At 40.3% G+C, this 26932-nt stretch overlaps 2 protein-coding genes across 5 annotated transcripts in view; one reads left to right on the top strand and one right to left on the bottom strand.

Annotated features, from left to right (window-relative positions):
• Positions 1–959, bottom strand: part of DAD1 (defender against cell death 1) — a 30809-nt gene extending 29850 nt beyond the window's left edge. The window contains exon 1 of the mRNA XM_074234910.1: positions 600–959. Coding sequence (XP_074091011.1) covers positions 600–894 — 295 coding nt within the window. The 5' untranslated portion in view covers positions 895–959. The remainder of the gene's footprint in view (positions 1–599) is intronic.
• A 7846-nt stretch (positions 960–8805) lies between these two features.
• On the top strand, positions 8806–23722 carry ABHD4 (abhydrolase domain containing 4, N-acyl phospholipase B). 4 transcript variants are annotated; one of them, XM_074234909.1, is made up of 8 exons: positions 8810–8904; positions 12862–12994; positions 13249–13337; positions 14795–15167; positions 15675–15829; positions 19245–19356; positions 21131–21317; positions 22229–23722. In XM_074234909.1, exons 3-8 carry the CDS (start codon positions 13298–13300, stop codon positions 22316–22318), a joined length of 957 nt encoding a protein of 318 aa, XP_074091010.1. In that variant the 5' UTR covers positions 8810–8904; positions 12862–12994; positions 13249–13297; the 3' UTR covers positions 22319–23722. The 4 variants fall into 4 exon arrangements, with proteins under 4 accessions (XP_074091009.1, XP_074091010.1, XP_074091008.1 ...); XM_074234907.1 differs by having other exon boundaries at positions 8860–8904; positions 11453–12994; XM_074234908.1 differs by lacking the exon at positions 12862–12994 and having other exon boundaries at positions 8806–8904.
• Positions 23723–26932: the final 3210 nt, after the last annotated feature.

Below are 26932 nucleotides of genomic sequence, written 5' to 3'. Positions count from 1 at the left end.
TGGCAAGCATAAGACTGTAAACCCCTTGAGGGCAGAGGCCGGTTTCTATCTCTTTTTGAATCTCCACCCTTTTGCAAGTGCCTGGCACGTGGTGGGTGCTTAAAAAAATGTTTACTAAATTTTCTGGTCAACAAGGGCAGCATGTGAATTCGAGTCTTCCAGAATCCAAGCTCGACCCTAAGGCATGACCAGAGACTGGGCCTGAATTTTGTAAACTACTTGTTGATGAATGAAATCGGAGTACTGCTGGAAAGAAAAGCCATCTGGAGGAATGAGGATTTCACCGAATCTGTGGTTTTAAAGCGGGGGTCCCCCGACTCGGCGGGATGAGAACGGGGACAGGTCAGGAATGGAGTGGGGGTGAGCACTGGGGTCTAACAGAAAGGCCTTTCTAGAAGAGCCAGTGAGCTCACTCACTGTCTCTGTGCCTCAGGTTACCAAAAACCCAGCAAGGGGGCCATGGACTGCAGCTTCGGTCCAGACCCTTCATTCTAGGCAGGGGAAACTGAGGCCCAGAGAGGCGGGACCGGAAGGGGCGGGGAGGGAGGAGTAAGGCGAGCCCCCGCGGGCCTCGCGCCGTCGCCGGTGGTCATCTTTACCCGCCAGGATGAAGCTCCCCACACAGGAGATGAAGCCCGAGAGGAAGGAATTGAAGGGGAAGGTGCCCACGAGGAGGCAGTAGCCGAACTGCAGCGCTCCGGTCAGCAGGATGTAGAGCAGGTAGGCGTCCAGGAGCTTCAGGCGCTGCGGCGTGGTGCTCATGTACTCCTCCAGGAAGCGCGAGATCACCGACGCCACGGAGGCCGGCATGGCTGCGCCGTCCTGCCCGCGGCCCGCACCGCTCGCTCCTCGGCCGGACCCCACCACCATTCGAGCGGTGCTGTGCCCACGCATGCGCACTAACGACCACCCAGGCCGCCACGCCGACACTCGCGAGTCTTGGAGTCTGCGCAGCAGCCCCGAGGAGCTCCCCGCCCGCCCCGCCACGGGATTCTCGCCCGGCGCAGGCGCGGTAGAGTCCCCCGTCTACCGCCTCCGGGCGGAACGAGACGCGCCGAAGAGCGCTACCCGCTTAGGGAGACGTGTCCCTCCTGTCCTATCTCTGGAAGTCCGGGAGGTGACGCAAGCAGTTGCTGCGGTGAGAGACTAACAGGAAGCGGGGACGAGAAAAAAAGACGGACCAGGCTTCGGCCTGAGAGTTCCGGCCCTCTTCGTTCCGCCCAACCTCCCCAGAGAGCGCCGGAGGGGATAATCGGGCCCAAATGCTTTGGATGCCGCGACTTGTAGGGCCGGTTCTAACTCTAATTCGCGCGCGGAGCTGGAGCCGCCGTAGTTCCGCGGCCGTATCCGCTCACTGCGCAAGCGCCGCCGTAACCTCAGTCAGCCTTCTAGGGGAGGGGGTTCAGGCAAAGAGAGAGGAGGGGGAGGGGGAGAGCACGGCCGAGAGAGGAAGCCAGGGAAAAAGGCGGAGGAGCGGGAGGGTTTTTAATTTCATATTTTTTAAATTCATATAAATCGAAGTATTCATCTAAGCCTCTGCCTGACAGTGGCTGCTGTGTGGTCTTAGGTAAGTCACTTCCTCTCTCTCTGGGTACCAGCTGCCATCTCTGCACAATGCAGGGTGGTGCATCGCAGTGAGGAGCTCCCAGGTTCCCAAGGACCCCCAGCCACCCCTAACGTTCATCGAATATGTGAATTTATATTCATCACCACTAGATATTTACTTTGCATTACCCTTTATTCCGCCCCTCATAAAGATAATATGGTAGTCTTATTATTTATCATTTATATGGATAATATTGGGTTGATATTATATAGTATTCATATCATGCTCGATATTATTTCTATTAGACGTATCAATAGGGGAATTGTTGATACTACAGAGATAATGTATATTATTGCTATTCATATTAATATGGAAATTGACATCCATAATAATAAGCTAGATTTAGATAGTCCTTAAGGTTTGCAAATCATTTTGCAAATATTTAATTTGACACCCATAATAATAAGCTAGCATTTAGATAGTCCTTAAGATTTGCAAGTCATTTTGCAAATACTTAATTTGACATCAATAATAATAATAAGCTAGCATTTAGATAATCCTTAAGATTTGCAAATCATTTTGCAAATACTTGATTTTATCCTCACAGCCACCCTGGGAAGTAGATACTCTTAGTATTCCTCATTTAAAGATGAGAAAATTGAGGGAGAATAGTTAAGTGACTCACCCAGGGTCTCACTGTTGTCAACTGATGTAGATTTGAACTCAAGTGTTTGACTCCTGGTCTGTTGCTATTTAGCTACTTCTAGATGTTAAATCATACCCATTTTAAAGAAGAGGAAACTAAGGTTCAAAGAGGTTTACTTTAATAGCCTATAGTTACACAACATCTCCAAGAAGGGTTTGAACACAGGTTTCTAATCAGTCATTGCACTGCATTCTCCAAATTTAAATTTCTTTTACCCTTAGTTTTGTGAATTTGCATAAGTTTTTAATTTTAATTTTTTTAAATTTTAGTCCCTCAAATTGAAAATGGCAAACATTGAAGAAAAAGTCAACTGTGTTCTCTGGTTAGCTGAACTTAAATCAGCAACAGCTGTAAGAAGAAAATTTGCTTCCTATTATAAGAAAGAAGCTCCCCACAGAAACTTAATTAACAACTGGATGAAAAAATTCAAGGAGACTGGCTCAATTCATGACAAGCCTAGATCAGGGAGACCTCGAGTGAACGAAGAAACGGTGGCTGAAATTGCAAATGAAGTATTTATAGCACAAGATGGTGACTATGTTGAATTTTCATAAGAAACATATCAGTATTTTAAAATTTTAAATAATTTTTAAGTGTTATTTGTTTGTAGCATTTATACTTCCGAAGTTATTAAAGCTTGAAATTGCACTGATACTTTTGGGAGACCCTGTTTTTTGCAATCTGAAGGGCTGGGTTCCAATTATGTTTCTGCTGCTTTCCTCACATATGACCTAGGGTAACCCATTTAACCTCTCTACTTCAGTTTACTTATTAATAAAATAAGGGGATTGAATTAAAGGATCTCTAAGGTCCCTTCCAGCTCTAAATTCTGTAATCCAAGTTGAAATCTTTTTTATGGTCAGGATTAACTTTTTGTAATCTTGTGTCCTCCATTTCTGATATCCCTGACCTGTTTTGTGATATTTCATAACCAGACAGGTTCTAAAGTTAACATGAAAACTTTAAAAACCATACCTTAAATCTAAACAGCACTCAATGGCTTGTCTGGTTAAATTTAGAATGATGGCAACCCTAAGGGGGTTTGGAGTCCAGCAATCTTAGTTCCATTTACTCTTCATCAGCAGCACATAGATGCTCATCTTCTGACTGATTTCAATCAATCCACTTTCATGCTAGGAAAGGATCTAAAAGAATTGAAACTGCTAGGGTAAACTGGCAATCAACTATCTTACAGCCTAAAAGAACCATATAAACCTTTCTTTGTTTTGGTTCACACATAGACATTTTCATGACCCCATGGGCCATACTGTCCATGAGGTTCTCTTGGCAAAAATATTAAAGTGATTTGCCATTTCCTCCTCCTCCAGGTCATTTTAAAGATAAGGGAACTGAGGGGTGGCTAGGTGGCATAGTGCATAAAGCACTGGCCCTGGAGTCAGGAGTACCTGGGTTCAAATCCGGTCTCAGACACTTAATAATTACCTAGCTGTGTGACCTTGGGCAAGCCACTTTAACCCCCTTTGCCTTGCAAAAAAAAGATGAGGGAACTGAGGCAAACAGGGTTATGTTATTTTCCTAGGATCATACAGCTACGTCTAAGGCTAGATTTGAACTTGAGTCTCCCTGACTCCAGGTCCAGTACTCTAACCATTAAACTATGTAACTGTCCCTACATCATTATGTGATGACTTTCAGTCCTGTGATTGAGCTCTAGGTTGAAGTTGAAAGTCATGTGACCAAAATGGGCCTATGTATAGTCTTCCTAATCTCTGATTCAGCTGCTTTAGGTCAAAGACCATGTATGACAATATATCCTTTCCATTTGTAATATGTAGTACATTTTTTTGTTGATGTGACTTCTAGTATACCTTTGACTTTAGTAATTACACTCAACTAGCTTCCAGTGAAATGTGGGAACAGAACTATTCTGAGACTTGTTTATGAACTGTTAAGAGAATAGGAATATCTCTTAGACTGATATGGTACAGCTAATTTTCCTGGTAATTTTCACCCTCCTGCTTCATCAGGAAGTAAAAGGATCATTTTATCCAAAATTAAGTTTTATACATATTCCAAAGAACATTTTTTTCTGATTTAGAGTTAGATTACTCAAAGTAGTGATATAACTATTATACTATTCATCAGACCCTTTGCTGATGTATCTCTTGTTTTATCTGTCTTTCATTTCCTTCACCCATCATTATTTGCTTTTCCATAGGAAGAATAGAAGACAAAACAGGAAACATGAAAAAAACCAAATTGACTTGTTGAAAGCATGAATTCCAGAGTCTTGGACGCACCAGAATTTTTAATGAACAATTTAAGCAGTTCAGCAAAAACAGTGTTATCTGTCTGCAGGTAGCACCATGTCTATAAATGTTGCAGCATTTCTTACTCCGACGGACAACTTCTTAAGTTATTCATACAAATGACAGTTTAAATGGATCCTAACTGCACTCCTGGTTATTTTGAGGTAATTTATGCCAAGATTTATTTTGATATTTCTCCAGATAATCAAGTTACCTTTAGTACATAGCCCCTGATTTTGGTGGGATTGGCAGGAAACTGATCCCAACAAAAACAATTTGTAAATCTTGAATCTAGGTCTTCTAGTTCAGAGCTTTTCCGTTATCCTGCACCACTGTCTCTCCAGCAGCTACAGAATTGATCTATCCCTTTAAAAGTCAAATTGATGTTAAGTCATTGTGGCAAAATAAGTGGACTTTGAAAGGTTTTATGGTTATAACACTTGAAAACCTCCAAATAGTATTGAGTGGAAGTTATCAAAAGGTTCCTTTATCTGTAAAATGAACTGGAGACAGAAACGTCAAACTACTTCAATATCTTTGCCAAGAAAATCCCAAATGGGATTACAAAGGGTCAAACATGACTAAAAAAATAACAATAATAAATCAAAAGAAAAGAAAAAAATTTAATCTCTGAGAAAACAGTTGAGAGGCAATAGAAATCCTTTCTACTTTGGAGTGACCAGAAAGTCTACCACAGTTCCATTTTTGTCCCAAATTCTAGAAAACTAGATTCTGGTCAGCTTGGTTTTGTTTCAGGAGGAAGGGGTAGTGTTTCTTTTTGTATGTGTTGGAGGCAGAGCTCTAGTAAAATTATAGTTTAGGCTTGATATTGGTGAAGTAGAGGAAATGTTAAGAGAAATATGTATCTTACATTAACACTAAAGCACCTCCTCCCATTTCATTGTCTAAGGAATGAGATGAAATCCATGAACTTTTAATAAAATACCTCACCCCTCCCAGGCCAGGACTCCCATGCAATCCCTGCTACCAGGCTCAAAAATATCTATCAACAAAACAAGGAATCCTTGTCTTAAACTGAAAGTATTAAGTCTTTGATTTACCACCCCTCATCTACATATCCCTCATTACCTCATCTCTGTCCCATTCAACTTATACTTAATTACCTCATCTTCCAGCCCCTTTAAAAACTTCCTCCTAGGGGGCAGCTAGGTGGCGTAGTGGACAAAGCACCGGCCTTGGAGTCAGGCGTACCAGGGTTCAAATCTGGTCTCAGACACTTAATAATTACCTAGCTGTGTGGCTTTGGGCAAGCCACTTAACCCCATTTGCCTTGCAAGAAAAAAAACACCCTAAAAGTTCACTCCTCAGTTGAGTGACATCTTCCTTTGAGAAGCCCCAGGTAACCTTCTTGCTCCTATACCTTTCCTTATTGCTCATCCTTTCATGGTGACTTAAGTTGTTGATCCTGCTAATGTATCGGCTGAGCCTAATACCCTTAAAGGATCATTTATGTACTTTTCCCTAATACCCCATGATTATGTAATAAGAATATGGTGACATTTAGCTTTTCTGGGTGCACTTATTCCCACTCCTCTCTCCATCTGGAAATGCATCTGGGCTGTAAGTCATCAGAGTATGACAACTTGTGTGGTTTTTGGCACCTACTGAATCTGAGAGATCCTAGACTTTTTATGCAACTAGATAACCAGGAAGTTATATCTAAAAGACTGTGGCCAATTAGACCTTGGAGACAACTTTATCTTCAGATAAAGCTTCCCCCTCCCCCTAGGTTGAGGGTAGGATGAAAAGTTGCATCGGGGAAATGCTGGTCCTATGGAAGCTGGGAGAATGGGCTTTGGGTTAGGGTTAGGATTTAGGTGATTTGTTTTGGGTGAAGAAATCACCAGGCAGTTAAGAAAAATCATAACTTTAATTCACAAATTGTTCCAAAAGTTCACAGATTACTACAAAAAGTTGATAGATTAAATTCTTTGGAGAAGCAGTAAGATAATGAGTTTCAGTAGTAGAGGAGTTAAGTAAAGAAGTAACAGTCACAAGCTAGGCTGGTAAAAATATCAAGGACAGCTAAGGGGGAAGAATGGGTGGGAGGTTATTTGGGGGATCATGCTCTTCCAGAGTAGGCTCCTCCAAAGCAGGATGAGCATCTCAAATGAGCTACCTGAGTTTTAAGGATGAGGTAGGGAGATTAAAGTGGAGGTAGGTCATTGATAGATAATTTTGGTCTATGTTGATAGGTGCAATAACTCTAGAGAATAGAGATGGGATAATTAGGGATTTGTAGATGAGGGATGGTAGGTCAAAAACTTGGATAGTTTTGTTCAAAGGGGCTTTTGGCCTGGGGGCAGGGATTTACAGAGTCCCCAGGGAGGGGGTGAAGTACCTTTCTAAAAATTCAATGATCTGATCTCTTAGCTTGGACAATGGGATGGGAGGGGGCAAAAAGAGGAGGCAGGTATAAGGTACACCATTGGTACTAAGGGAATAGATTAATTATAGAATGCATTTTTCTTAAAATTTCCCCTACTTCACAATCACTTAATGTTATAATAAAAACTAAAAATTTCCTACCTCCAATTAACCTGCCATAAAGCTCATCAAGCACAGACAAAGTTCTCCTGCCCTACCAGGAGAAGTGATCAGGAGACCTAGAACCAATTCCAAGACCTCTTTCTCCTGCCTCACAAAGAACTCAGTCTCTCCCAAGGGTTTTGGCTAATTCCCTTAGATCAGAGGAAACTATCCAAGATCCCTTCCAGCTCTAGACCTCACACATCTCCAAAACACCTAATCGCTACACAGTTCCCTTCTTACAAGCATAAAATTCCTTATAATTCTCTGCAACCAGTCGACCTTACCACTACTAAAAGTGCTCACTCCAATTTTAATTCCCAATCCCAGTGACTTTGGGTGAGTCATACCCCCTGGACCCTTCTATAGGATGTGATTCCCCTGTTGATTAGCCCTCTTCTTATACAGTCTCTCCTCAGTCAGCTTCCATGACTATGCTCTCTCATTGCTCCTCCTGGGTCTCCTTTGATTTCATGCTTCATCTCTTGCTGCCTAAGCATCACCGAAGGCTCTAACATCATTCTTCTTTTTGCTATGTTCTTTCCTTTAGCAAACATAAAGCTTCATTTATCACCTCTATGCCAATAACTCCCAGTCCCATGTTTCTTGTGCTTCCTCAAACTCATGTCTAAAAACAAATCCCAAACCTGCCTCTCCCAGCTTTCCTATTTCTAATAAATAGCACCAGGATTGTTATAATCCTGGATCTGTAACCTCAATAGTTAGGTGGTGTCATGGATAGAATGCCAGGCCTGCCAACCAGGAAGACATCTGAGTTCAAATCTGACTTCAAATACCAACTGGGTGACCCCAGAAATGACACTTACCCCTTTTTGCCTTAGTTGCCTCATCTGTTAAAATAAAATGAGCTGAAGAAGGAAATGGCAAAACACTCCAGTATCTTTGCCAAGAGGACCACAAATGGGGTTACAAAGAATTGGACATGACTGAAAATGCCTGAACAGCAGCGACATCCTGTACTGTCTGGATTCCTCACTTGGAACTGTCCCTCTGCACCTCTAACCTTTTGAAATCTTTCTGTCCATTTAAGGAAACAAGCCTTTACCCCAAACTCCCCTAATAAAAATGTTTTCTCTCTCCTTTTCAGCTTTTTTCTTTTTAACATTTTGATAGAATCCTCTTTGCCCTAATCACATTTTGCCTTATATTTGTATTAAGGAGCTATTCTTCCACCCCAATCAGATTGTAAAATCCCTGAAGACAGAAAATGTAAATCCCTGCCCCCTAGCACAGTGCTTAGTTATCCCTCACTTGAACCAAACTAAACTTTTGAACCGGCTAAAATGAACTTGGAAGTCCAGGAAGCTTCAGGAGATTAGCTTTGAAGGTCTCAAGTCGGAGAGGACTCTACTTCCCAGGGCAGGTACAATAGAAAGTTAAAGTGAGGATAACAGTGTAAATGGCTTAGTGCTTCTTTAGAAAATCACTTCAGCCTTTCACACAATCTCCTCAGTCTCTCAGGAGCTGGGCGTCTCAAAATGCACACAGCTGGAAGCTCTTTGGAGGGGCAAATCTTTTTAAGACATCGCCCCGGGACGATGCTACCTTCTTTCAGAAACTAGGCACAGAGCTGCTAGAGCCAGCTCTCGGCCCTCCCTGCTGCCACCTGGGCCCCTCCCACCCATTCATAATCCCCTGGTCCCACCCACCTTTCTGCTTACCCATCTTTCTCTGAAGCACCTCTGGCCACGCCTCACTTTATTAGCCAATGCCGTCGGAGGTCAGCTGGTGCTGCCGTCAGGAGGAGGTTCTGGCTGGCTCCCTGCTACCCAGCCAGGCTTGTTTACTATGGCTGACGATCTGGAGCAGCAGTGAGTTGATTTCCCCGTCTGTCTCTTTCTCTCTTTCTGTGCTTCAGAGGCCTGGTTTTGGACATTCCCTACCTTTGTTCAGCTTTGTTTCAAGGAGAGGATTCTTCTTAGCTAAGAGAAGAAAGGGATTCAGGGGCAATAAGAAAGAAAGGCTTTGCTGAAAGTTAATATTTCTGACATTAACTTGTATTTCTCCCTGCTTCCCATCTTGTTGCTAAGACACCTGCTACTAAAGATTTTGGGAAACTCCGGAGTCATTAGCTGTTATGCCTGTAGTTTTCTGGAAGGTGGGTGGATGTAGGAGATTATTGGTTGGGCAGGAGTTGGGAGGAAAAGTTGGCAAGCCCCAGCTTGCCCCAAGAATGATCTCCAACATGCCTCTGGAACCCTGTAGTGAAGGTTGCTGGGGGGGAGGGGGGAGAAAGAATGTCTTTTCACTTGAACAGAATAGAAAAAGCTTTGGAAGGAATGGAGTATTTTTCTGTGCTGAAAATAGTCAGAAACAGTGTATGGGGATCTATTTGGTTCTCTGCCAAATCAAATCCTAGCTTCCTCAGACAAACGGGTAATGATTGTCCTCACACACTCTACATCTTGGATGTAGAGTTCAATGATTTCACTTCATCTGCAATTCAATTTTGGGGTTCCTGTGCTGTTTCTAAGCCTTCTCCCCTAAAACAAAGTAGCAACTGCTTTTTGTAGAATGACTCAGCAACTAGTCATGCCTACCTTACATGAGTACAGTGCCTTCCCTCTTCCTGGTGCACGTGAATTATTGCCTCCTTTTCATAGCTTCAGAACTGGCATCTTGATCTAAAGCAAAGAGAGGAGAATTGCCTTCCTTTAGCTATGAGAAATCTCAAAGAGCAAAGCTTTCTAAGCTGAAAGCCTCTGTAGACTCCTAGTACTCCAGGGCAGAAGTCAGAAGCTCTGAGTTTGAGGCCCAGCTGTGCCACTAATTAGCTAAATAGTCTCTTAGCTTCCCTGAGCTTCACTTTCCACCCCTATAAAATGGGAGAGAATAATTAAACTCCTTACTGTGCAGGGTTGTTGTGAGAATGTCTCAAATGAGACAGTCTGTGTAAGAGCCATATATAATGTAAGCTAATATAGTATTTATAAAATTATCTTGCCTAACCCCCGAATTTTACAGGTAAGGAAATAATAGATTAAGCAATGTACTTAAGATGTACATACAACATATCTAATTTCCCATCCCTTTCAGGAATCTCCTTTATAACATAACTAATAGTATTGACCTTTAGTAATGACAGAGGCATCCTTGTCACTAGAACTAATTCATGTAGGTATCATCTATTTCAATATTTTTAGGTTGATCTGACTTGAGTCTGGAGTTCAGAAGTCCAAAGTTCAGATCTAAATAATTTATCTAGCTATGTGACACTGGGCAAGTCCCTTAACCTCCTGTCTGTCTCAGGTTCCTCATTTAGAAAATGGGTATAATCACACTTCCCTTTCAAGATCCTTGTGAGGATCAAATGAGATATTTTGTAAAATGCTTAGCATATAGGTCATAGCAACTAGGAACTGCTTAATAAAATGCTTTGTTGATAGAAAAATTTCTATCAATAGTTATTTAGCAACTTTTGAATTTGCTAAATACTGAATATTGTGCTCAAGTCATTAGGGATGAGAGAGTAGAAGCTTATGGTACCTAGTCTTGAGGATTTTCAGGATGGAATTAAAAGATGACCTCTGTTCTAATCATAGGCCAATCTTAAGTAGCAAGAAACAACATAAGACAGAATGGCAGTCTAGGAGACATGTCTGACATACAGAAAAACTACTTCATAGCCAGTAAGTAGTACCAACAGTGAATGCCATAGGAGGCTTCTCTGAGGAGGTAGGAGCTAAGTGGAAGTAGTGTGGTCCTAGCTTCAAATCCTGCTTCCTATGCTTACTACCCATATAACCCTCAGCAAGTCACTAACCTCCCTGACCCTTAATTTCCTCATCTGTAAAATGAGAGGATTAGAATAGATGGTTTCTGACTTCCCTTCCCTTCCCTAGACTTGATTCTAAGATTATCTAAGAAGGATGAGTGAAAGTGTTAGGAGGGGGAAAGTTGGGGAAATTTCATAAAAAATAGAAGAAACTCGGCACATGCAAGGTACAGATGGTAGTCTAATTTTGTTGAATAATGGACCAGATACACAGAGGGTTGGGGGAGGAAGGGGGGAGCAAGACCATTAGGGTCAGAACAGGGACTCAATTCTGTAGACAAGGAGCACAGATGGCACAGGAACAAAGTGTTGTAGAGATATCTGCTCTTTACCAGATTAGGGTTGTATGGAAGAGATGTCATGGGTACAATTAAAAGATAGCCTGTGTTCTTGTCCCAGACCACTCTCAGCCAAAAAAGTATGGGTCAAAAACTCTGAACCACTGATTTCACCACTGTTACTTTGAGTAAATTATTTAACCTCTCTGAGCTTTTCTTCATCTGTAAAATGGAGATATTTGCATTATGGCTTTCACAAGTTATGAGGATCAATAGAATGTAACTATGGCATCTTGTTACCACCAGATACATCACACAACTATGCCAAAGTAAAGGGCAGCTGTCTTTGGGGTATTATCTCTCAAGATGCTTACATCTCAGAGGTGAACGGAGACTTCAGAGAACCTCAAATCTAACTTATAACTGGACAGAGATCTTCTATAACAACTCTGACAAGAGGTCATCTAACTTCACTTGAGAACTGCACAGCTTTCAAGTCAAGTTATTCCATTTTTTGGAGATCAGATTACTTGAAGTGTCTTCCACATATTTAGCTTAAAATCTACCTCTTAGCAACAGCTTAATAGGACCTAGTTATATTCCCTGGAAACAAGGGGATTGGGAATAAAGCTATGATTTCATTCATGCAGGAACTCTGGTGTAGAAATCCCCTCTCTCCAAATGCAAGTAGGCACGTCTTCTGCAACCTTATATAGTCTTGGAGTTTCCCAGAGCACCAAGGGGTTGAGTATCTTGTATAAAGTCATATGGCCAGTGTGGTATCCCACCATCAATGTATTTATCTGGTCTTTTCTCAGTTCAAATATGCTTCCTTCTAGAATTACAGACTGTTAGAAAGGTCCTTTGAGATCATCTATTCCAAATCTGTCTTTCATATATAAGAAAACTAGGTCTATAGAGGTGAAACAGTATGTCTGGCATCAACAGAAGCACAAGGACTGGAATTCAGATATGCAGCTATTAGTCCATAATTTTTCCCCTATACTTCATAGCTTTACAAGAACTATGATTTTATCTAAGTGCTCACTTCTTAATGAGTTATGAAGAAAAGATGTTGGATTAATGGCTTATAGTGATGAATCTGTATTTTGTTAAGCTACTTCTCAAACCACAGGGTTTTCTCAAAACACAGGGTCAATCTCCATTTCACATCTAGCTTCAAAGAATTATCTTCAGGCTATTATCCTGATCTATATGTTTGCCTGCTACATATTGCCTTAAAAGATGAAGGGTAGACCAAATGACCATTTGCTATCCTTCTTAGTACTAGGATTCTATGAAAAATGTCCTATATTGGCAGATAACTGATTAGGATAGCCCCCACTATGGGGCAGGGAAAGATCCCTGCCTGGTGCCTTAACATTGAGAAAAAGAAAAAAATCTACTTATCTGAAATTCTTCCACTAGACCAGAGTTCTAGAAAGGAAGGAGAAGGCATTGCTCTCCAGCATGTTAAGGGGTTCACTTGTCTTTTTTGCATCCATAAATAGAGTTTTATCCTCAGTTTAATAATTTGGAAACTGAGGCACAGAGGATAGTGACTTAGCTACACCCAGTGAACTAAAGCCAAAAGTTGGATCCAGTTCTCCTAATTCTGCTCTTCTCCTTCCCCAACTGCTTGTTCAGGGTTGAACTATCCCCAGAAGGAAATTGGACATCTATTGGTAATCTCGTGGGGGGGGTCATGTTTTTAGGAACAGAAAGGGAAAGAAAAAGCCAGGCCTGCTACTCTGAAAAAGCTCTTGGGGATGTAGTCTGCTTAGTGAAAGTCATCCTCAAGGATCACGAAAAAAGTGTCTGGTCGGTTCTTGATCTCTTTGAATATAGGTGAGTGACATTCTCTGCATGTAAATAGGTAATATTAGTCTTGTGTGTTACTGTAAATAGTCACTAACCCAAGGAGAAGAACAGTTTTAAAAATTTCATAGAAAAGAATGCTAGTTGCAAAAAGCTGGCACAAACTAATGGGGAGGGCAGGCAAGATGATGACATTCTGTTGTGTGACTGTCAATGAGGCTGAGAAAATCCATGTTCCCCTTCCAGTGTGGTCACTTTGCTTCTTTATCTCTCCCCAATTCCAGGCCTCAAGGCTGGCTGAGTAGCTGGCTACCTTCTTGGTGTCCAACTTCGATGTCTCAGCTGAAGAATGTGGAAGCCAGGATCCTACAGTGTAAGTAGATGAGTTCAGTTTGTCCTGTTTCAGGGCTTTCCCCAAGGAGGATATGTGGCAGGTCCAAGGTCTAGATTCACCATACAAGCCAGAAGTTAGGGAAGGTAGCCAAGGAAGGGATGGATTCCTTAGGATAATGGTTCTTCAATTTTCCCTCTTCTTTTCACTTTAACCCTTCAGTAAATATGTATACTCAAAAATAACCTCAAGAGGCACCCCTTCCAGTGCCTTATGTTATTCAATTTTTTATTTGTCTTTCCATAAAATTGTCATAAAGAATCCACCCAATAAACTGGAGGTTTTCTTCTGCTTCCTTTAACATTAGATGACACTAATCCATTCCTTTCTCAATACATTACAGACCCTCTTCCTTTTTCTGATCATAAACATCTTTGATGATTTATTTTTTTAATGTCCAGGGCCAGAGTTGTTCTTCCAAACTTACACATTCACATGATGATTCTTCATCTCGCTTTTTTTAATATTCTACCTTATCAGGAACCACACTTATCTGGTTACCACAGCTGTTTTGACTTGCCAGAGACTTGGCACATGGCCAGTGTAACATAGTCACATATCACAGCTTCTACCATTTAGGCTAGTTCCTCTGCCTCTCAATCACAATTCCTCATTTGATGGATGTCATCTCCCAAGGCTCTCCTAGGAATGACTTCCATTCCCTTAATACTCTAAGCAAGTTATAGAACTGTCAGTCTTTCAATAGGCATTTATTAAGGACCCACTTTGTGCTAAATTCTGAGGATACAGAAAGAGACAAGAGACATTCTCTTACTTCAGAATCATAATGTAATGTTATAATCTAAAGGTCTGCTCCCCAACCCCATCACCCAAACTCCCATCCTTTCTTTAACATCTCTTAAGGTACTAAAACCATGTCTCTTTCCAGACTTGCATTCTTCAAAATAAACACATGACAAAATTCTACTCCATTGCTAGACTGTGTTCCAAAATTAGTAAGCAAAATAAATCCCCATAGTTGTTAGAGTAGCCAGGAATGTCAGCCACCAGAACTCAGGCACACATGGGCATAGAAGTCAAGAACTGTTATCTCACATCTAGTGAAGAAGCTGCCCTGAGCTGTCTTAGATTACATTCTAAACCAGCCATGCAGATTTGCACTGACTAAAGTGTCAGCCGAAAGGACAGCAAGCAGTCAGTTCCAAAAAGGGACTAAAATAAAAACTCTTAAACATTTGGTTACTAGGGCAAGCTAAAAAATAGGGTTTGGGACTGGGAGAAATGTTTCAGTTTATGTTGGGTACATGGAGTTGTTGGATTTGTATGTATACAGGGAAGCATAGAAAAGAGTACCAGGAAGTCACTAGGTCAAAGGTTTGACATTGAAAGTAGTTAAAAGTCTTTGGTGAAAATCTAGCCAGCTGTCACATCATCATTGGAAAGACTATTCATTTTCCATGGACTCCCACTCTCCTTAGGTCTCCAGAATAAGTTCTTGGCCCGCTATGTGTCCCTCCCAAATCATAACAAGATATGGACCGTTACAGTGAGCCCAGAGTTGGAGGACCGAACACCCTTGGTGATGGTGCATGGCTTTGGGGGTGGCGTGGGTCTCTGGATCTTAAACATGGATTCACTGAGTGCTCGGCGTACAGTGCACACCTTCGATCTGCTGGGTTTTGGGAGAAGCTCAAGGCCAATATTTCCCCGTGATGCCCAGGGTGCTGAGGATGAGTTTGTGACTTCTATAGAGACCTGGCGGGAGACCATGGGTATCCCCAGCATGATTCTCCTGGGGCACAGCTTAGGAGGATTTCTTGCCACATCTTATTCTATCAAGTATCCTGAAAGGTAAGGAATGAGCTTCACTCTTTTGCCTCAACAAACCCTCCACTAATCAGCAAATCAGTAAACATTTATTTAATATCTGTCATGTGCCAGGTGTCAGGGCTACAAAGATAAAAAAGAAAGTCCCTACCTCAAGGAGTTTACATTTTAGAGGGGGAGACATATTTTAAAAGTATATAATATATACTCAAAATAAACATAAAATTGTTTTTGGTGGGGATGAGGAAAAACCTTATGAAGGAAGAAGATTTTTTGAGTTGAGCTTAGGAGGAATCAAGAAATTGAGAGGCAGAACTTAAGGGAGTGGGTTTGCAGAAGGCTCAGCATGTACCAAGGCAGAGGTTGAAGATGGAATGCGATATCTGGGGAACAGCAAGTACTCTTTTTCTGGACCATAGAATTAACGGGAGCTTCCCAATCATAGTCATTGTCCTAGTCCATCAGTTCTTTCTTCTGAGAGGATTTAAGGATTGCCATAAATCTGAGCTGTTAATCTTTGTCTTAATGTAGAGTCAAACACCTCATCTTGGTGGACCCATGGGGTTTCCCTCTTCGACCTACTGATCCCAGTGAAATCCGGGCACCCCCAACTTGGGTCAAGGCAGTTGTCTCTGTCCTGGGGCGTTCCAATCCTTTAGCTGTTTTAAGGGTGGCTGGACCCTGGGGTAAGTCTTCTTCCTAAGTGCATCCAGTCCTATTCTGGGATTGTCACCACATGTCACCACATTTAGTTTATTCTTGAAAAATAGAGGAGTAAACTTGGACATTCAGGAGTTAAGCTGAATCTGATATCTCTTATTAAGGTCTCACAATCCTCCATCTTCAGGGGAGATGGCTTCATCTGCATGGAACAAAGAGAACAGAATTCATTGTATACTTAAGGAGAAGCCTGGATTTCTTTTAATTTTTATTTATTTATTTAAGGCAATGAGATTAAGAGTGACTTGCCAAAGGTCATACAGCTAGGCAATTATTAAGTGTCTAAGGCTGGATTTGAACTCATGTCCTCCTGATTCTAGGGCCAGTGTTCTATCCACTGCACCACCTAGCTGCCCCCAAAGCCTGGATTTCTAATAGGGTCACAGAATTCTTATAGGAAGTGATTTCAGAGGGGCAGCTAGATGGCACAGTGGATAGAGCACTGGCCCTAGATTCAGGATGAAGTGACCTCAGAGGTCATCTAGTCCAACCCTCTCATTTTACAAATGAGGAAACTGAGCCAGAGAAGTTAAATGACTTGCTCCAGATCACACAGGGAAATCACAAAAAGAGCCAGAATTCATTTGAATATAGATGTAGGGTTTTCTGCACTCTTAGCAAGTTGCCGTTCACCTTCCAATGAAGAAATAAAAAGTAAATTATTTTCCATGTTAATAGATAAACAATCAAACTATGTCCCCCAGATTTCTCTAGAGCTGAAGACAAACTAGATCCATTATTTCCCTATGTTAATCAAAGTTAACATGGAAATAATAAATGATTGACCAATGCCAAGCTACTTTTCAAGTAAAACATATGGGTTGCTTCAGATGTATAATTGTGAGAAATCTTTGCTTCCATCTTTAGATCTGACCAAGTCAGATATAATCTAGGTCCCTAGTTAAGAATCTCTGAGCATCAGATCGAGGTGGTCCAGCCTCCCAGTCACACGGGATAGGTTCAAGCAGTGCAATAAAGTTTTCTCACAATTTCCATAATTGAATACAGTCTTCTCACAAGACAGAAACTGGACTAGACCCATAGTTGAATAAAAAAGGAGCTGAACTAGATTCAGAATTAAGTAAGTGTGGTTCACTTCCCAAATAAAGAAGCTCCTTTCATTCCTTTCCCAGCCTCCATACCTCTGCTCTCCCTGGCTTAACTTTTCTCCTTATGATAGATTGAAAAGAGCACTGAATTTGGTGATTTGGTGACAGAGGACTTGGGTTCAAACCCCCTACTTGGGTGACCTCACTAAACAAGACAGTTACTCTTTCAGGACTCAAGGCCAGTAGTTCTCAAAGTATGGTCCAGAAAGCTCTGGGGATCCCTGAGACAACCCCTTCAGGAGTCTCAAGTTCAAAAATATTCTTATAACTAAGATGCTTTAATTCCTAATATAATAAATATAAAACTCTTGGGGGGGCTCCTCAGTAATTTTTTAGAGTGGGTTCTGAGACAAATGTTCAAGAACTGTTGTTTCTCTAGGCAATTCTATACCTTATACTGCATCTCTAGAAGGAGGTTTCTCATCTGAGATTTCCCTTGACCCCTGAAATCAGAGGTCCATTTTTCATCCCTAGAGAAACAAGACACTGCTGCTTTCTTTATCCATTAACAAGGAGGATGATTACTTTTTTATTTATTCTAAGTGAAAATACACCAAGAATTGAGAATAGATGCTAGAAATGGAGAGTCTTCTTACTATGTAACCTTGGATATATCGCATACCTTTGGTTTTCAATTGTCTTATCTGTAAAAAGGAGGGAGTTGGACTAGATAATAATTCTAATTTTTGAGATCCTGTACTTTTCCAGAGATCTCAAGACTCAATAAGACAGGGAATATCTTAGAGACAAGTAAAATTAAACCAAGTTTGGAGGAAATAGCCAAGGCAAAAGTTGTATGTGGGGAGAAAAGAGTAAATATGTCAAGTAGTAATGAGAAACTTTATTTTCACCCATAGAATGTTTAGAGATTTAAAGCTTTTGAAAAGAATAATGTTCTGAGAACCTTGCATTTTTGCTGATTACGTTGTGGCTGCTCTAGTGATAGCAAGCAACTCCATGTACCTTGGCAGTCAGCTATTAGAGTTCTAATTAGAGACTTTTCTGAGAGGATCGCCTGCAAGTTTATGGTTGACTGCCAAAAATGAACAACTTAGAGGAATGGCAGTGGGAAGGTACAGTGTGGTCTGAGGGAGAAGGATGGGGGAGGGTGACAGGAGGAAGAGGAAAACAAGGGCATCAGGACCACCTCCAACTCTTACTATCTTCATGATTCTGAGTAAGTCTCTTAAACTCTCTTTAGTCTCAATTTCCCCATACATAAAATGGTAATACTATTTGTACCTACCTCAAAGGATTGTTGTGAGACTCAAATAAGATAATATACAGAAGGTGCTTTGTAAAACTTAAACCCTACTGGGGCGGCTAGGTGGCACAGTGGATAAAGCACTGGCCCTAGAGTCAGGAGTACCTGGGTTCAAATCCAGTCTCAGACAATTAATAATTACCTAGCCGTGTGGCCTTGAGCAAGTCACTTAACCCCATTGCCTTGCAAAAAATCTAAAATAAAATTATCCCATTTGAAATGAAATGACCTGGATTTGAGTCCCAACTTTGCCACATGTAGCACTATATATATATATCCTTGGCCAAACAGCCTCATTTTTCTGCTTCCAGTCAAATACTATGCTAAGAGCCTCAGTTTTCTCATTTATGAAATGAAAGAAAGAAGGAAGAAGAGAGGATTGCATACTTGTTATAAGCCAAGTACTATGCTAATTGCTTTATAATTATCTCATTTGATCCTTGCAACAACTGTAGGAGATAGACACAAATATTATCCTCATTTTACAATTGAGGAAACTGAGGCAGGCAATTTAAGTGACTTACCTAGGGTCACACAAGAAGTTCCTGAAGTCATTTTTACATTATTGGAATGTGCAATATTAGTAATATTAGTAAAGGTGGTAGCAATATTATTGAAGACTTTCTTCACAATGGTACTATAATGATCATATTTTCACTTCAATCACTTTCTTTTTTTTATTCCTCATACCTCTTAATAATCTGTTCAATAAATGTTCCTGCTAGTTTGTAATTCATTATAAATACTTTTATTGTCTTATGTGATAGGTATATAAATATTATTTTTATAAAATGAAGAAACCAAGGCACAATGAGGTCAGGAACATGCAATTATTAATATCAAAGCCTGGGTTTAAATTCATCCCTTTTGACTCCAGACCACTGTCCTTGCCATTAAATCACATTGTCTTTGATAATAATAATCTTGAGCCTAATATTTGTGATATCTGTAATCTATTTCTGTAGTTGGTACTAAAGCAGACTCTTTGTCCTTTCCCCCCTGACCTAGGACCTGGTCTAATACAGCGATTCCGTCCTGATTTTAAGCGAAAATTTGCTGATTTCTTTGAGGATGACACAATATCTGAGTATATCTACCACTGTAATGCCCAGAATCCCAGGTGAGTAAACCCTTGAGAAAATGAATGGGCCAATGTAGAAACTACAAAGTGTGTTAAGCTAGAAGCTCCAAGTCTCAGACACTTAATAATTACCTAGCTGTGTGGCCTTGGGCAAGCCACTTAACCCCATTTGCCGTGCAAAAATCTAAAAACAAAACAAAAAAAGAAAAAAAGATTCCCAAGTAGTAGACCGAGAGGAAAGGATGTCACAAGGTGACAATTTATTCTGGAGCACATCTTTAATAGTCATTGTACTAGGCTTATTCAGGAGAAAGATCTGGCCCTTTCCTTGATCCAGGAAGATAACTCAGGCCAGAATTTAGTAGTATAACCTGCTTATCCTTAAAACATGGAATCAGTACCTTGTACTGAAACTGGGATGAGGAGGACTTTTCCCTAACTTGTGGAAAACTTGGTGAGCATTGCAGAAGAATCCTGGAGTCTGAGCAAATACATTTCTATTTATGGCTTCTTTCCTCAAATGATTTGGGAGTGTTTGCTGTTTCAAAATTCTCAGCTTATCTATGAAGAAAAGTAAACCAGGGATCTTAGGGTTTAAAAGGGACCTTGAAAGGCATTTAATCTGCTCTTGTCACATACTCCATGGGTTCAGCTGAATGGAATTGCCTAGACAAGAGAAGAACAACAGACTACTCATCAGGGAAAAAAAAAATTAAATAGGACTTCATACTCTTGTCTTCCCCAAAGTCCTGCTTTTGAATTCACTCATCAAGCCTAGTCCTATCAGCATTTCCCTTGCCCTACCCTGCCCAGCTAGCTATCCTCCTAAACCCTGTGTAGCTTTATAAACAATGGAAGAAAGAAAGGGTGATTTGCTTTGAATGGGGAAACATTCATGAAAAACTACTCCATGAACCATAAAATCCTTTTCTGTCTCCCAAATTTTCATTTTTCTGCTATACCAGATTCCCAGTTCCCAAGGAAATGTGATTAAGACAAAGATATTAAATAACCAAGTAATAAATAATTCTTCTGGGTATAGCTAGAATACTCATAGAACTTTTGCTTCTACAACAAAGATAGTAACTCCTTGTAATAACTAGCTTCTGAGGGTATCAATGGAATGTTCCTAGAACTCTTTTTCCCCATCAAAGGGACAGTAAAGCCCCATAAGGGGACTAGGTCTAGAACCCATACACACACACACACATATATATATAGGCTAGGCAGGGGATTGTTAACAACTGGATAATCACTAAGCTCTCTTTGCTCCAACTCTTTAGTTCTAGGATCCTATGTCTTGGCATCTCAGATTCAAGTTAGCTTCCAGAAATCCAATCAATTCTCCTAACTCTAAGCAAGAATTATCCAATCTAGTACATATTGATGCCTTCCCAACCTTGCAAATAATAGCTTGAAGAGATGGTCCATTTGAGGAGACATTTAGATGGTAAATTAAATCTGATACATCTCACATTGTAACAGTTTCTACTCAAGTTGGATATGTGCCCCTCTCTCTTTTTTAATCTTATGGTTTCATCTCTCAGTAATCTCTCCCAATGTTTTACTGTATCATTGTGTCCAAACCAATCTCTTAGAGCAAGGAACCTCAATAATTTAATTTTTTTCACATATTTAGGTATTCATTATGGATAAAAACTCTATGCCAGGTATTTTGAAGGATATAAAGCTGTTTCAGGCAGATCTCTACAATTCCTATTTCTAGATCCCAAAGAATTAATCCATAATTTTTGGATTAGAAGATGAATATCTGGGTCTTTAATCTATTTCAAGACTATCTTTCTGTTATCAGTGGTGAGACAGCATTCAAGGCTATGATGGAGTCTTTTGGCTGGGCCCGGCGCCCTATGCTGGAGCGGATCCACCTAATTCGGAAAGATGTGCCTATCACCATGATCTATGGAGCCAACACCTGGATAGATACCAGTACTGGAGAGAAAGTAAAACTTAAGAGACCAGACTCCTATGTCCGAGATGTGGTGAGTTGGGGCAGAATGGGAAATAGCAAGAGAGATGAAAAGAATATCGTAGCCTGAAAATCAGAGCATTGATGTGATTATATGAATGAGAACATGTGAAAAGAGGAAAAAAATTGCCTATTAACTTATCTGGTGAAGATCAGTAGAAACAAGTAAGGATAGCCCAGGAAATCCTTTCTTGGTACTAGAGTTAATGTATGTGCCAGGCCTCATGCAATGTGCTGAGAACATAAAGACAAAAGACAGTCTCTGCTTTCAGGGAGCTCACAGTCTAATGGAAGAGACAAAATGCAGGAACTATATACAAACAAGATAGATACAGGATAAGTTATAAATCATTTAACAGAGGCAATGCAGTAGCATTAAGGAGGATTAGGAAAATAAAAGTTGAGATTTTAACTAAGATTTCAAAGAGACCAGGTAAGGGATGAGCAGAAAGATGAATCCAAAGACCCAGGCTATTGCATTGTTAAATATAGATGTGGCTGAAGCATCAGCTAATTAATTCCCAATTAGTACTATGTTTGTAGTTTCTGTGGAAGATTAACATTTAAATACTTAGCCACTGTTTCATACTATCATTTTTACCAAAGGTAAGGTGGCTGGCCACTGCAACTCTACCTTTCCTTTCCTCTCATTTGTCTTTCTTATTAACCTAAGTTAATATCTTTGAATGGGAAGAATCTCACTGGGAGCTCTAGATTTCTCACTCTATGGTTAGAGAGCCAGACCAAAGATGGGAAATATACTGTGATTTGGGTTCTAATAGCTCCCATAGGAGCTCTCCAAGTTCTTACCAGCAAAATAATTTGGAGTAGATGGAAGTGGAAAAATTTAATTGTTGTAGAGTTTTTGGCTTTGAGAAGATTTCTCCCATCCCATTCCTGATTTATTTCTTCTTCCTCCTGTAGGCTATTGAGGGTGCCTCACACCATGTCTATGCAGACCAACCACACATCTTCAATTCTGTGGTGGAAGAGATTTGTGAGTCAGTCGACTGAGCTGCCATCCTCAGGAAGAAAAAAAGAGCACAGAGACTCAGTCCTCATCTCCCTCTTTTTCCCTCTCTCCTATCTTTCCAACTAATATGTCATCTAGGCAGTCACATATTCTTCATAGGTGGAGCAGGAGGAGGGTGATGTCCACATCCTGGAGATGAGAAGCAGTAGTGTCCTGAAGTTCCCCATTTTAGGGATTTTCATAAAGGATCTGAGATCCCATTCTGTTCTCTTTTGCCAAAGTGTTAACAATGAGTTGGTTTTAAGTATTACATAAACCAAGAAATTTCATGTATTCTACTCTCCCAGTACATAATGTGCCAAAGGGTAGAGGTGCCCTCATCTAGAACAGAGAAACTAAAACTATCAAGTCTTTCTTGGATTGGGAAGATTGGGAATTTCCCATGACTATTGCTGGGAATAGACTCTTTGTGGAAACATTTCTCCTTTTATTTTCCCACCTTTTTTCTCTGGGATAGACCCCACATATCACATACCCACTTGTATTACATTGAAACTATCGTGAGGCCTGAAGTGGACCTTAGTCTTTGGGTTCCTTAGAATGACTTTTTTTAAGTCTTATTGCTAGGAGAGACCTAAGAGATCATTTACTCTAGTCACCTACATCAGAGGTAATGGAGGCTTAAATAAATGACTTCTCTAAGGGCATAATGTTAGTCAGTGGCAAAGTTTGGGATTACATCCCAGGTCTCTTGAGACTTAGTGAATCTCCAAATTTTATATTCTTGGAGAATGAAGCTGTGAAGCTGGTCCAACTGCCATATATATATATAGTCCCACCTATGATGGGCAGCACTCCCCCTCCTGATTCCACCTCAGCTTAGGCTGGCAGTGAGCCATTGACTGAGTCCAGTGTTATGCTGCCCCCTCCTGACTATTCACTTGGAGACCTTGGAGTCTCCCTCTGTGCCTTAGGTGATAAAACCCCTCATAGATTAAGAGTGATCCCTGGTGGGGAGATGAGGACAGTGACTTCAAGCCCACTCCCACTGCTGGACTCTCCTCTTAATTAACAAACTCTTGGCCACCAGCTAGCAGCCCCAACCCAAAGCCCTGGTCCTATTGGGGAGGGAACCTCATGCCAACTTGTCCTCAGTGCAGAGATTGTTCTCATTGTGTGACCCTCAATCTCAGTCCTTTGTCATTGTTGCCATTTTAGTCTTGTTTTTGGTCTGTCAACTTCCCATGCCTCATTGGGGCATTGCTGTAGGTTCTACCCTGCGGTGCTAGGTAATGTCAATGAAATAGCCACCTAATGCAGAGCATCTTCCATCTACCCCTCTTGTTTCATTTTTTTAGACCATATATTTCAACAGTATTTGTACCAGTCCGTTCATCTTGGGACCCTTTTTCTATATTAATAAAGAAATAAGGAAAATACTTAAATTATTGTTAATTAGTATTTTGTCTAGGGCTCTGGGGATCCTATTAAACACAGATTGTTGTTTAGTCATATCTGACTTTTTGTGACCCTGAGGACCAAAGTACACCAATACTGTCAGTGAGATTTTCTTGGCAGATAATGGACTGGTTTGCCATTTCCTCGTACAGTGGATTTTGAGGTAAACAGGTTAAGTGATTTGCCCAGGATCACACAGCTAGAACATGTCTGAGTTGGGATTTGAACTCAGGTTTTCCTGACTCCAAGTCATCCAGTTGCTTCATCAAACAGAATAGCCAAGTAAAATAATAGAATTGAAGTTTTGTGGAACCTGAAAGATGTTGAGACTTGACCACTAATAAGATTCTTCAAAGAAGGAAGAAATATATTTACTTTCACCTCCTAATGGAGGATTCAAGGTAACATATTCAGGCTATACTAGAGAAGCTCATGTATGTGGAAAAATATTTCCTGAATACATACGGCTTTCCCCAGAGTTGCCTGTTTGCCTCAGTTTCTCTAAAATGAACCAGAGAAGGAAATGGCAAATCACCCTAGTATCTTTGTCAAGAAACCCCTAAATGGGGTCACAAAGCAACAGAACTGAAAAAAAAATAGGAACAAATGGAAACCAAGATGTTTCCAGAGTTAGTCGTGGAATTTAGTTGATGATCTCAACATCTTTAAAAAGGTATATGATAGGGGTGGCTAGGTGGCACAGTGGATAAAGCACCTGCCCTGGAGTCAGGAGTACCTGGGTTCAAATCCGGTCTCAGACACTTAATAATTACCTAGCCATGTGGCCTTGGGCAAGCCACTTAACTCCATTGCCTTGCAAAAAAAAAAAATGTATGACAGAAACTGAAAATTTTCCAATGACTTGGAATGGTATCCACTGCATTTCTCTTTCTGAGGTGGTCCCCAATTGCTTCTATAATTGCAAAAAGAAAAGTCTAAATTTGAAGAATATCTTGCTATATTTCATCTGGATGGAGTCCATTAAAAGGACAGAAGAAATCAAGAAAAATATCCAAAAGTATTCTAAGGAATCCCAAGGGTAACAAAACTCAGTGAGATGGGAAGGATATGACGCAAAAGATGAGTTTTCTGAACACTAGAGATATGAGATTGAGTTCCTTGAATGTAGTCCAGATTTGTAATGTATGTGCCACAAAATAGCAAAGGAAATTAAAGATGCCATCAAAGGTGATACTTTCTTGTTATTTACAACAAGAGGAAGAGTCACATACTGGTGGCTGATGAGTCGCTATTGAGCTTACCTGATTTAATTTATTGCTGTGCTCTCCACCTGGAGTGTGGAGTTGGACACATGACAAGAAAGAGCCAACCAAGATTCATTAGATTTACCTCTTTCTAAGCAGGAAAATGAAGGACTTTAAGACAAGGATGTCTGTCTCATATAATCACAAGTAGTTCAGGAACAAAAGACAAACATGTAGGAGAGACTTGCCAAGATGGTGGAGGAGGAAGCAGCAATGCAAGCCCAGCTCTGCTGCTAATACATAATTCATTCCCTGATTCATATGTGGGCATAGCTGTCACTGATCCTGCTTGCTTAGAAAGGGGTAACTTCAGGATCAGTTCTCAGGCTAAGGAAAAGGACTTCTAATATTGATCCACAGAGGAGACTATCAGAGATTAATTAGATTTTGAGATAAGGAACAGGACCCCAGCACAGTCTGTCTGATCTTGGTCCCCACAAGAAGAGAGACCTAGAATCCAAGGATGCCTGTGACTAAACAGAAAACTTTTTTAACAAAATGCAAAATGCATTTGTTAAAAACAGCAGAAAAATGTAATAAAGGACCTTTTTTAAAAAATGATATTTCCAATTATATAGCTTGGTAGTTTATCAACATTTATCCATTTGCAGATTTCTAAGTTACACATTTTTCTACTAACCTCCCTTCCCTCCTCACTCCCTGATAAAGTTGCACATGTATTTAAAACATTTACATATAAGTCATTTTGTGTAAGGAATTAAGACTAAGGGAAAAGAAAGAAAACCATGATATAGGAAGGAAAAACATAAGAGAAGTTTTTTTTTTAAAAAATCGACATAGTATACATTTAGATTCTGTGGTTTGGTGGGGGGGGGGGGGTTGTTTGTTTTTTCCTCTGTCCATAATAGGTCTCAACAGAGTCTAGAAATGCTCCCTATAGTGACCAGAACAAAAAAAAAAAGAAATTAAAGGAAAAAGTGATAGAGAAACTAAATCCCTTTTTTTCAGGTGATATTATAATGTTCTTAATTCTAGACAGTTAAGTATAGCTTTAGCAAAGTTGCAGAATATAAAATAAATCCACATGAATCATCAGCATTTCTGTATACTGCCAATAAAGTCCAGCAGGAAAAAAAAGAATTTCTCTTTAAAATAACTACAGAAGGGCAGCTAGTTGGTACAGTGGATAGAGCACTGGCACTGGAAATGTGGCCTCAGACACTAATTATCTAGTTGTGTGACCTGCAACAGGTCACTTAGCTCCATTTCCTTGCAAAAACAAAAATAACCATAGAAGGTATAGTCTATCTCCCAAAAAACTGATAGGAATAATATGAATACTGCTACCAAAAACTGTTTATGGAAATGCAACTCAAAATAATTGAAGTTGGAATTTGCTCACAGGCAGGCCAAACCAATAAAATGAAAATTACAACCTTGCCTAAATTAATTTAAATATTCAGCAAAGGCAACTCTTATGTGTCAGGCACTATTCTAAGCACTTTTTACACATATCTTATTTGATATTCGCAGTAATCCTGAGAGGTAAATGCTATATTATTACCATTTAAATAAAAATTAAGTGACTTGTCAAAAAGCTAGTAAGTGTTGAGGCCAAATATGAACTCTGGACTTTCTGCCTCTGGGCCCAGTGTTGTTTCTATTACTGCTTCAAAGGATTATTTTCTAGAACTAAAAAAATTGCTAGAAATTTGTCTAAAAACAAAAAAGTCAAAAATATTAGGAGAGATAATAAAAAAGGGGAAGGAACATAATAAATAATTAGATCTCAATATTACCAAGCAGCAATCATCAAAACAATTTGGTACTAGCTAAGATATAGAGAGATTTATCGGGGAATAGAGTAAGTACATAACATAAATAAGGAAAAAGCTTCATAGATTAGTTTTAATAACAAAGACACAAGCTACTTAGATAAAAATTCACTATTTGAAAAACTTACTATGAAAA

Source organism: Macrotis lagotis, chromosome 4, assembly GCF_037893015.1.
Source record: "Macrotis lagotis isolate mMagLag1 chromosome 4, bilby.v1.9.chrom.fasta, whole genome shotgun sequence".
NCBI classification, from domain to species: Eukaryota; Metazoa; Chordata; class Mammalia; order Peramelemorphia; family Peramelidae; genus Macrotis; species Macrotis lagotis.
Note: the sequence above shows the minus strand (reverse complement) of the source record. Positions and strands in the feature narration are given on the sequence as shown.

Excerpts from the sequence above, each read along its gene's own strand:
- ABHD4 (XM_074234907.1), top strand. The coding sequence starts at position 12,852 with ATGTTTTTAGGAACAGAAAGGGAAAGAAAAAGCCAGGCCTGCTACTCT. Across the intron at positions 12,995-13,248 it reads CTTGATCTCTTTGAATATAG|GCCTCAAGGCTGGCTGAGTA; the intron begins GTGAGTGACATT and ends CCCCAATTCCAG. Across the intron at positions 19,357-21,130 it reads TGTAATGCCCAGAATCCCAG|TGGTGAGACAGCATTCAAGG; the intron begins GTGAGTAAACCC and ends TTCTGTTATCAG.